Source organism: Apteryx rowi, unplaced genomic scaffold (genome assembly GCF_003343035.1).
Source record: "Apteryx rowi isolate R43461 unplaced genomic scaffold, aptRow1 scaffold_34, whole genome shotgun sequence".
In the NCBI taxonomy this organism is placed as follows: Eukaryota; Metazoa; Chordata; class Aves; order Apterygiformes; family Apterygidae; genus Apteryx; species Apteryx rowi.
Window position 1 is genome coordinate 331,248 of NW_020449863.1, and position 12,078 is coordinate 343,325.

General features: G+C 38.9%; 1 protein-coding gene across 4 annotated transcripts in view; it reads right to left on the bottom strand.

Annotated features, from left to right (window-relative positions):
- PPP2R5A (protein phosphatase 2 regulatory subunit B'alpha) overlaps positions 1-12,066 on the bottom strand; it is a 46,486-nt gene extending 34,420 nt beyond the window's left edge. The window contains exons 1-2 of one of the 4 annotated variants that reach the window (XR_003254650.1): positions 11,439-12,066; positions 11,009-11,116 (exon numbers count right to left, since the gene is read on the bottom strand). Coding sequence is in view for 3 of the 4 variants with exons in the window: in XM_026072333.1 (XP_025928118.1) it covers positions 11,009-11,116; positions 11,439-11,589 (259 nt within the window). In the remaining variant the exon portion in view is untranslated. The remainder of the gene's footprint in view (positions 1-11,008; positions 11,117-11,438) is intronic. The other 3 variants (XM_026072333.1, XM_026072331.1, XM_026072332.1) reach the window with 3 other exon arrangements.
- Between the last annotated feature and the right edge of the window lie 12 nt (positions 12,067-12,078).

The following is a 12,078-nucleotide window of genomic DNA, read 5'->3' on the forward strand; positions in this document are numbered from 1 at the left end:
TACTGCAACAGTAGAAGTACTTTTGAAAAGCTATATTGCATCCAATAACACAGAGTGTTTGTTCTGTTAGTCTGTTCTCCCACTCCAGGTGGCCAGCATTTGACCTTAACAAATCAGTTCAGAAAACCTGAAAAGCCAGTACTGATCCAAAAACATCTGTCACAAACCTTCTGCGACAAGGCTCTCCCGAACGATGGTAAACTGTAAGCATCTTCCTATCTAAATGGCTTCTACCATCTTCCAAACATTCTTACAATCTTATATAATTATAGTCTCTGGCTACCAATGTGTTAAGTCTGCCAATTTTAATGAAGATTTAAATCAACCGAGATACTTCAGAACATAAGAAAGCAACCGGCTGGAGTGCTTTCATATTTAATAGTCCTATTTCCTACCCCTCCCCCCCCCCCCCCCTTTTTTTTTTTTTTAAACAGAAGACAAGATTGGTCCTCAAAAAGTAAAAGAATGGCAAGACACACCACACACTACAAACCACTGGAATGGTAACTTAAAACACCATGAAAATCAGCTTTAACAAAACCTACATGAACCATACAAGCATTTCCCATCACAGCATTTATCACAGAAGAAGAGCAGATCACCAGAACCTAACTGAAATTCAGAGAGTTACATGCAATAAAAAACTCCAGAAAAAAATATTGTCCAATGACGGGACATAGTTGATTCAATACTGCTTTTAACAGAAGTACTGAGGAGTTCAGCAATTCGCATATGAGTAACCATATACAAGAGTTTGGCTCAGCATGATACTATGCACTTATTATAAAAGGCAAAGAAATTTTACTTCTTACACAGCTGAAGCATAAGTTTTCAAAAAACCACTTATGCTACTTCTCTTGAATTTGAAACAAGCTTTCTTCCACAAGTAAGCCAACTATTACATTCCCCAGCACATTCATTTATGTTTTTGGCATACACCATAACTATACTTGCTGTCTTCATTTAAAAACCATCAAGCAGTTTTAATGACTGATTATATGCCAGGACAGACCTATCTTGAATATAACCAGAGGCTTTAGGAATTAGCATTCTCTCTTCCACATGAGATGTTATCCCAAATAATGGTTTCACTGGCTTGATGGAGGTTTAACAGTTCATGATCAATCTTAAGTAATTTTGATCTTAAAATAATTAAAAAAGGAACCCTGCCTCTTTAAGAAAGATTGTGCTAAATTTAAGAGTGTTTACCTCCTGCCACAAAATTTTCATGCACAGCCAGACCATTAGACTGGGGGAGGGGGGCAGTAAATGGCTTTTGGAATGGGAAATTGTTATTCTGAAGATGTGAAGATGGGATAGATGACAACCTTCAAAGTAAATTAAAATTACAAAGAGTGATACAAAGGCCTGAGAATTGGAACTGCTTTCCAAAAACAGAAAATACAAGTCCTAAATAGCTTTCGTTATATGGAAAGTAACAAAGGCTTTTGTTATGGTAAAACATACATGCTTTCAAAATGCTCTCCTGACAAAAGAGAGCAAATTAAGGTCAAAGTAAAGCTCTGGGTATATAAACAGGTTCTCTCTTTAAAGGTTATTAGCGCAGATCAGACACATGCCACAAGCTAAAGCACAGAAATAGTTACCACGAATAAGCTAGCACACAACAACTTTTACTCCCTGTAACTCACTCATGTGCCTACGTGCTAACACATGCGAAAAATTAACCACCAGCAAAACACCAGAGACTCTACAGAAAGGAAGAGAGGCTACAGACTGTTTCTGACATTGCCAGATCAAAAAAAGATCAGAAGGGAACAAATTAGTAGGATGCTGCTTACTCCTAAAATACATACTGTATCAAATTACAATAGCTGCTGTCAACTTCAGAACAGACATGTCAACTTTTTTTTTTTTTTTAAACACAAACATTTGTTCTTACAGAAATACCATTTACTGAAATCTAAGTGTTARATACAATTCAGGATTTTCACACATCATTTTGAAGTTGCAAAACGCCCTTCAGGTTGCAGACTCAAGGAACTGTTTCACATCTACACTGCTCAAAATTTAAAGGCGAGTAATCTGAACAGTTCTGTTCCCTATTTTTTTTCAACAGCTGTAGCACTCTGTATGTACAAGTAAATACTAGGGAATAAGGACAGCAAAAAGCAGGTGACAAAGTTGTATGCCATACATGTTAAGTAAATGTTTAAACTCAATAACCATTACACAGCACAGCATTTAAATACACCCTCAGTTTATATGAGCATACTTAAAAGACTAAAACACATTCTTCATTTGCACCTTTTAAACTTGAAAGGATAGAAACTGTTCTTACCATTTGAATAACTTCCCTTTAAGTCAACTGTAAAACTCCAGTTTGACTGAAATTATGGTATTTTATAAATACTGAGTGCTGCTAATGAAGCATGTCATAAATGGATCTAAAGTGTACGATTTTAAGCTATTAACTTGTATTCCTTCCCTCCTGGACCACTTATTTGTCCACCTAATCCAAGAATAAAATTGAGTAAAATGCTAAAGTTACTCCAGCTTGGCATCACACTAGAAAATATAACTCAACACTACAAATCAAGTTTCCTCCCACCCCAATCTGACAAAATGCCCTTGTCATTTCCACATGGCAAAAATCAGCATTGAGGGCAATACAAAGACACCTTTTTTGAAACCAAGGGGTAGCTGTTAAACATTACTTTACAGAAGTACAGAATCTCAGTTTGCAGTGAATTTAGCACTTACACTATTTTAAATGTGTGAAGAGGATGTATAGGGGAGTAATTTAATAAGAGATCTGTGCCAGAGGAAACATCCAGTTTAGCTCTTCAAAAGCCAAGGGAAAAAGTCCTCTTCCCTGGACTCCCTGTGTAAGTCAGGGTGGAAGTTACAGATACTGGATTAATTCCCTGGTTAAATGTACACTTTAAGAAATGGCTAAACTAATATTTCATAATTTTCAAAGGTTTCTAAGACAAATGAAATAACAAGATACTTAATCATGATATATATGTTGTAGTAGGAAGAACCAACATTAAATTAGGCTGGAAACACAGGTGAAATCCTGGCTCTGCTACATTCAGCGATATAACTCCCATTGACCTCAATGGGAATAGATTATCATCCTGAGCAGATGAATATTCAAGCACTTCAAGGATCTCTTTACCCACTTTGCTTAAATTAGGCATCCAGCCTTATAAATAAAAGGCTGTTTGAACCACTTTTTTCATCAACTTTAACCATACTCTATTAAACAGTTCTGTTCTTCTTACCATACACTGTAGGTCTGTAAACACCAAGTGTTCAGTAGTGAGGGATCCTACACTCAAATAGATTCCAGTTCAGCAAAATCTCCTAGCTACTTTTTTTTTTTTTTTTTTTTTTTACACTCAATTTACACCATTTTGGTGTACCAAGTTTATTTCACTCCTGCTTTCTTCTCCTAAGGGAAAAATATAAATTATCAAACCTTGCCCTTCCTGATTGTACTGTGGGACTCAACCTCCACCTCTCTAGAAAGTTTTAGCATTTGCATCTTAACTTTGGGGCTTAAAATGAGCTGCTGTTTCTCTACTGAATATAACAATGCTGAAATGCACAAGTTCATTTTACATATATAATTCAACACTTACGTGCAATTCTCATTTGTTCCCGTCACATACAAGTAAGGCCAAAATTTATGCTACTTTACAGGACTTCAATCTTAATGTAAAAAGTTTACACCTATGCCATATTTTAAAAAAGCACAGAATTTTTTTTAGATTAGAAACATCATGCAGCTTTCAAAAATTTTACTCAATTACCCTCAACTGAACCTTTTTTAACCCAAATTTCTTTCCATTTTCTCACAGAACTTTATATGGGAAGAAACAAATACAATAAAAGATGCACTTTTGATTTACATTTTTTAAAGGACCAACCATCTACAGAAACAAAGTAACCTATTTAAAATCACTTCTAAAATTTCACTTGCTTATGCAGTGATGCACCCTGCTGGCTCTCAATTACTGCAAGGGCAGACGTAAAGTTTCATACTCTGACTAATTGCTCTGACTTCTTATTTCCACTCTCCTCCAGATCAGCTTCCCCAGGCCATGCTATACTGTCTTTCTCCAAAACCACTCACTCCACCTTCCTCTTTCAACACTTCTGCAAACATCTATTGGGCTGCTTTCACCTCTGATATCCAGAGTTTGTCAACTCTCCAAGCACACAATGGTCTCAGATATAAAAGCTTTTAATCAATAATTTGAAAAGTAAACTTGCATAACAAATTGAAAGTTTTCCCATTATGTGGGGAGTAGCTTTAATGCTATTAATTCTTGAGGGTTTTGTAATCACTTACTAAAATTAACAAATACTCCTTTTGCAGCACTATTCTTGAACCTACACACACAAATACAATTTTTGTTGTTACCTGCACTCCCAGCTCCACAGCAAAATTCACATTTCCCTTCTGAACCCTATCACGCAGCTGACAAAAGCTATGACAAAACTACTGATTTCACCACTGTTACTTGGTGAGACAGTGAGAAACGATGGCAAAGAGTGGGAATTTTAGACAAGAATGGGGTGGAAATCCTCTCCTGATGGCAGCCGAACAATGGAACAGCACAGTCCTGCTATCAACCCCTTCCCCTTTACTATATTCGTAGCAGCAGCACATGCTACTTCATAGCAGGCTACAGGTCACCTGTGATTCTTAGCAGACTGCTGCCTTTTCCCCACAGCCTCTGTACCCTCGCAAAGCTAAGACCTAGCATTCTGCACCTACATTCCCTCAGCCAGTCTCTGCTTCAGTTCCCCCACAACATATACTAGCCAGAAGCACTTTTAAACACAAGGATTGACAGCAAATTTCATGCTTTTATGAAAATAACTGCAGTTAAGCTTTCCCAATTTTTAAATCCTCAAGTATAGGCTTTCATTTAATGAACTGACTTATCTGCAATCAATTCCTGATTTACAGAGGGGGAAAAAAAAGAATCTGAGTCTGTGAAATTTCAGGAAGATTGATTTACTTTCAGAGACATGGGAAGTTCAAAAATCATGGTTACAGGGGAAAACAAAACAAACAAACAAAAAAACCCAACTATGAATAAACTAGAAAAGAGCCTGATAGGAAACATTTTCAGAAAATTTCAAAGCCAGCCTTTAGCAGAACAGGAGTCTGAGACTCAAAATTCCAGATTTACTGCAGCTACTGCAGAGGAGCTAGTTTCAGCTATAGACCCTTCTGCCCTCTCTTCCCACTTACCATCTCTGCTTAGCCTACCACTGCCACATTGTCCTGTCACCCACAATACAGTTCTGGGTTCTCGCTTGTAGGAAAATAAATCACAAGTTTTCCATACACTCAGCTGCAGTGCCTGGCACAACTATAGACAAGCAAAGTAAAGAAAAACCATGCATAGCAGCCGCAAAAGAGGTGGTTCTTCATAGAGCATGAAGGAGGTATAGCAGATACTGACTCAGTCTTGCTACTGAGCTAGGAAAGCTCCTGGGCAAGTGCAAGTGATCAATCTTGGACCAATTTAGATCAATTTTCGTTAAGAGCTATAAGCTAAGGTCCAAAGTACAGCAAACACTAGAGGTCAAGACAATTGAAGATTTTTAATATTGACAATATACAGTTCATTTTTATTCTAGTCTTAGAAGCAGCTGAACTGTTTTTTTCTGAAACTAAAAAAATTAGCTTGAGGAACAGTTCCAAAAGAAACCAAACCGAAACAAAAAAAAAAAACTGTCCATACTTGGCATGGAAAACTTCAGCCCAAACAGTTTAGCAGTGTTGTAAGCAGCTGAGAATAAGGTCTTGTGAAGGAAAATTGTATGTGACCTTAACTAAGATGGGCTCTGCCTTTAAGTCAGAGGCATCAAATACGCATCCCTTAGACAACATACTTTACTGACCATGAACTCAGCAAAACTTAATAGAAAGTAGTTCAGTGACTCTCTGACAAAAATCAATGAATCAGACAATGATTTGGACATTAAAAAGAAGCTGGCACTGTCAGTCTAGTTCCTAGTAGAGAGGTTTGCCAAGGGGGTGTCACACAACAGACATTACTTAATACCTATTTGTTTAGTTAAACTGTGATTCCAACCTTCGAACTCCACGCATTGTTATGAAACTACATACACACGCACACATTATATATATAAATTATATATATAAAATTATATAATTTTAGCCTGCTAGATTAAAACAAGTGTCAGGATTACATTGGCACAGAAGCTGAATTTTATGCCCTTCCCAATGGAAGGGCCTCTTCTATACTTAAATAAAATATTAATCTCTCCAGAACTGTTGGTACAGCACCTTTTCAAAAGCACAGAATAATTCTAACATAGATAGATATTAAAAAGGATGTTGTAGATTGATGTCATGTTCTTTTGATCAGATAGCCTGGAGCAGTAATTACATTAATATTTCTTACAGCAGCTAACATTAAATTCAGCACCTGCAAAACTAATATCTGACTAAACTAGAAAGCAACGAATATGGAAAAAGAAATCTGATACTAAGCTGGCACACAGAAGATGTGAAAGATTTAAATAGAAAAGTTCATGTGAAGACTGTCAATAGGCTCTATATTTAGGAATTGCTCTTGATGGAAGTATATTCTAAGACCAAAAATTCAAGTCTAAGGATAAGAAAGGTCAATTCCTTAAGAATTAAAGACCAAATGTTCCACTCCATAAACTAAGAACGTTCCTTAATATAGAAAAAATTAAACAGTCCATTTTTCATGGAACTATATTAGAATGTTAAAAAATTCTTAAATCTTCTCTATTACAGCTCCTCTATTTTTCAAAACTGTAACTTCACTAAACAGAAATTTTGACTATACTAACTGCGTGCCCTGTTGAGATTATACATAAGAATTCAACCAAAATTCTTTATAGAACACCCTCATTCTTCATCTGGGAAAAAAAAACAAAACCAAAACAAAGCCTTTTAAAGAAAATCTTACCTAGGAAGATTATAGCTGCAAGTGATATTGAATACAAAAGGTATAGGATAGGGAGCTACAGAGGAGGAAGTAGCAATGAATCATCTGGAATACAAGAAACCAACGCAAACTTGAGAGACATAGAACTGTCATTTCACTTACAAATATTTACAAAGGCAGTAGTAAAAGTAAACCATTCTAAAATTTTTGAAGGATGTTTTCCTTTTGAGAGCAAAGGCAACTTAATGTTAGTATGAGAATAAAACCCCCTAAGCTCTTTAGCTCCATTTATTTTTATTATTCTGAAATACATACTGTATGACTCAAAACATCAGAAGTTTAAGGTCTGAACTGACCCCAATGAATTTAAGTAATATTAAAATTAAACCTTTAATCAAGTTTATTTAGTCTGCCTCTAACGTTTCCACAAAAGCCTAGCTTGAACACTGCACCTGGTTTCCAGTTAAGAACAAGCTCGCTCTCTCTCTCAAGGGTTGAGGATACTATTGTTAACACTCACTTTGGCCCCTGTATTTGGATGTCCAAACTGCATACTAGAAAGTCATCTTATAAGCATCTTATTCCAGTATCCTTCACCATTCCCACCATAACCCTCTGCCCCACAGAGATTCTTATAACCCCCCCCCAGCCTACAGTTGACAGATTTTTGAACCAATTTCCAGTTCTTCAGTTGTAAGTGCCTGAGTTTTCTCCATGGGGAGACAATTTAATTTGGAAGTGAACACTAAGAATTTCTTTCATTAGTTTTGTTCTCTGTATACGGAAAGAAGTCTGGGGTGACCCATCTCTTCCCAAAAGGATTTTCAGTCTTGAGCAGATCACAGAAAGATATCAGGAAATGCTTATTCCTTCCAGCTGTACTTGACATGTTTGGTACAGAGGTAAAAGGTGTATTTGCTTTATGATCCAACAGACCATATTAATTATGCTAAATAAAAGCAATAAGCTGTATGTTTGAAACAAGAATTTTTCTTTCCTCACTTCTGTTCACCATTTTTACATGCTTCTTCAACTCCCCCCCACACACACATTAGAAAAAAAAAATACACACCAGAAACATGTATGCATACTTATATCATAATGAGTGATATTGATTTCAAGATCAAGTTGCTTTCAAAAATGAAGCTAACTGCATGTGCTACTACAGTCTTTTAAAATGATTTGCTAAATTATTAAGACACAATTACCAATTCTTAAAATGTTAAAATAATAMTTCCTCTGACAAATTTCTTTAAACTCAGTGTCAGGATTGTCCACTAAATGACAAAATCCTGCTGTTAACCAGTGCATTTTTTTGGCTGTCCATATTCAAAGGATTTGTAAGCTATAAAGTAACAAAAGGCAGAGGAGCTAAAAAACAAAACCAAATAACCCCCAAAACTCCAAACCACACAACCTGCTACAGCTTTAGTAAGCTTTTAAATAATACAGTAAAATGGAAACTGTCCTGAATAACAAACACATAGGAAACTTGCTAACTTAACTGAAGAACACATTACTAATTTATATATCCTGATATCAGCTAGGCTTTGTTGAGCTTTTATCTAAAACTGACACATAATATTACACCACACACAAAAATAAGCTGAATCTTAACTGAGTCACACAATTCTGCCCCCCCCCCCAAACCCCTGAAGTTACAGTACAATACCACTTGGGACAGTGACTTACTAGGCACAGACAAGCATCTTCTCCTGGTGGTGACATATCACGCAGCTAAATTAAGGAATTTTGGTAAGACAACAGCAGCACACCGAAAATAATGTACTTTTAACAATATTACCTGTCTACAGGCTTTCAAACAATACTACTTAGAAGCTTGGGAAAGCATGCTACACAATCTGATCTGGCCATTTTAGTGACAAATACACAACATTCCCTAGATGAAAGAAAAAAAAAAACCATCTACCCAGTAAGATATTTGTTAGAAGTAAATGATTAGTTCTTCTTTCAGAAGATCTCTCCTTCCAGTACAATAGTATGCAAGTATTTTGGGCCAGTCTGACAAACCTGTCTGGGAGTTTTAGAATATTTTATTTTCTCTGAAACAATGAAACAAGACAGTAACTATAGAAAAGATGAAATATTTTACAGCAGTAGAACGCCAAACACTGCTTTTTCACCTACAAAATTCCTCCCAACACAGGCTTCCAACATCTGTGTTTAACCATTTATCTGAATTTACCTGAAAAAGCAGAGAGTCTTAATCTAATTTCATAAAYGCATGCTGAGCACCCTCAGGCATTAGCGTAATGACTACACTTTCCTTTTTCAGCCCCTCCCTGGGCATGCTGGCTGTTACTTCACAGATGACACTACACTGGCAGCATCACAACTATTCTTTGAAGCAAATGGAGAGTTCAGTAATAAAGTAAAGCTTCATTTGCTCAAGACACGTGACTAGAACACAAGTTTTATAAAACCATATATTTCTGGAGAACAAACACTTTATTTCTAGAAGCTCTTTTGTTTTGGGAGGTGGGTTGGGGATGTTTAAGAGGGAGGAATGAAGAGAAGGAGTCACATAGAAGGGGAGAAAAACATCATACGCTACGTTTTGTCTCATAGCAGCAAAACATCATACAGCTATGTTCAGGACAATTCAAATTCTCAGTATATTCAAACATCACAGATCCAAGGGAGAAAATATGCAGAAGTGTGCTGCCTGACTTTCTGATAGCTGGCTAACCGGGATAGTCGCTAGTGGCTTTTTATTTTGCTAACTCATAAAAGCAGTTCTGTATTTTGCTCACAATTTATATTCTGAAGCAGGTTTAGAGTAAGAGTCTTTAAATTTAAACCATAAGCACAAAGCCAGATGTTATTTTCCATAGTAGTTTGAATTGCCTTAAATTCTTAATGAAACTCTGAATAACTGAAGACATTCCTCTGATTGTTTATGGCCTCAAATTTCCAAATGTCTGAGCTACTGATGCCACGCAGAATTTCTCTATACTACAAGAACACAGCTTTAAAACCACACTCACAAAACTATAAAACTTAATTGTACAGAGTAAAAAATTAATATTAAGTCCCAATTCAGCAAAGAATGTAAACTTGGACATTTTACTTATTTAAGCTGGATTACTTCTTGCATAAGCATGTATGCCTAACTGTTTGCAGAATCAGGACCAAAACCTCCTGAAGTCTGCCACCTATGCGTGATATTTACCAAGTGCTTCTACAAGGTATCAGCAGCAGTATTATAAAAATCATGTTTGAGCAAAATACACTGTCTAAACATTATGCAAATTAGTCTTTCATTATTAAAAATATACAGAAATTTAGCCATACCAAGAGCAGAAACTGAATTCTGATCTCAAACAAATTAGTCTGGTTAAGAATTAAAACAATTATTCCAGTTTCCTCAAATTAAACTAGCTTACCAAGATAGGACAGAACTTGACAGAGAAATGAAAACCCGAAAACCCTAACCAAGCAGTAAGAACACCCACAGTCACTGCAACAGATATGGGAGGGAGGGGGGGACACGACACACTCCCTTGTTACCTTCCTCCCCAAGCTTATTTGCATTTAATAACATTTCTGCTAAGACGGTTTCATGATTTACACTGTCTACTGTGTACACCTACCACTCAAGAGTTAAAAAAGTCTTGAAATATGAAACATGACTGTAAAAGCCATAAAAATCAAGCAGCAAAAAATCAGAGTTATTTGATATCTAAGACTATGTTTAAGTTGGCCAAATGGCACTTAAATTTTGGATGTTTGCTGCAAGTTGAGACTTCTTTCCACCATCATATGATACAGCTTCAAAAATCTTAAGACCAACACTAGCATCARTAAACGTAGTATTTCGGGTAACGTCAAGGCAACACCTTTCCCGTATTTCTAAGGCCCTTGTCAAATACTTGGTTTTAATAACAAGTTTATATTCTCTACTTAATAACTATTTTTGTAACTTTTAAAAACAACACAAAATACGTACAACCTCAATTTGATGTTTAAAGGTGTGGAAGGCTACAATTATTTTTGTAATCTTCTAACAAACATAGTCTTTTCAGATTTTAGCTTCAGGACACAGGACAAACCTCCACTATTTTGGGGGAATTTCAGTGAGGCCAGCATCCAAAAACTCTCATTCACTGTGCGACTGATCCTGCACCACACTAAGCAGGAGAAAGGCTTTGTGGCAGCTCCTGACCATTAAAAAACAGACGAGCAAAAAAAAGTCATTCAAGAACCGGGGAAGACGGGAAAGCCCAAGCAAGGCAGAGGCAAACCCCTCTCCGACAACTCAGGATATCATGCCACGGGCGCAGAGCTCCTCTTTGCAAAATCCCCCCCGCGGGAGGCGGCGCCGCCGCCTGCTGCAAGGTTTTGCTTCTCGCTTCTCCCTGATCCTGAGCTCTTAGGGCCGAGGAGGAGCTGCGCCAGGGCAAGCGCGGCTCCTGCGCGGCCCCTGCGCGGGGGCGCGGGCACCTGTAGCCGGGGGGGGGGGGGGAGAGGGGACGGCGGTACCTTTGAGCTGGGGCAGCGGCGAGAGCTCCACCTGGCTGCTCTGGCTGCGGAACTGCGAGGAGCCCTGCGAGCGCTTCTGCCTCTGCGCCTTGCGCACCGATTTCCGCGTGAAGCCATCCACTTTCTCCGCGGCAGAGATGGCCGCCGACATGGCTGGGCGGTGAGGCGGCGCGGGGGGACGTCGCTCTCCAGAAGCATATATCAAAGCGGAGGGAGAAGCGGGCGGGCAGAAAAGGGGCTTAAAAAGCGGGAAAACGGAAGAAAAAAGCAGGTCGCTGGCTCAGGCCCGCCCGCGCACGCACCGACGCCGGGGGGCAGAGGGCCGGTGTCCTAGCGGCAGGAGCTGCTGCGCCGCCTCGGGCAGCGGCGGGCCCGGCGCCGAGGAGCCTCCTGGGTCCGGGCCGCTGCCTCGCTCCCCAGTTCCTGCTTCCCTCGCGATTTCCTCTCCGCGCGGAGCCGGCTCCAGGGGAGGCGGGGGGAGAGGGGAGGGAAAAAGCCAACAAACCCGGCTACAACTTCGCCCGGCGGGGCGGGCACACGCCAAACTTTCCCCTGAGCGGCGGCGGCGGGGGGGACGGGACGCCGCGGGGCTCCCGCTCTGCGCGGGGCAGGCGCAACAAGAGCCGCGGCGGGCCGGGCC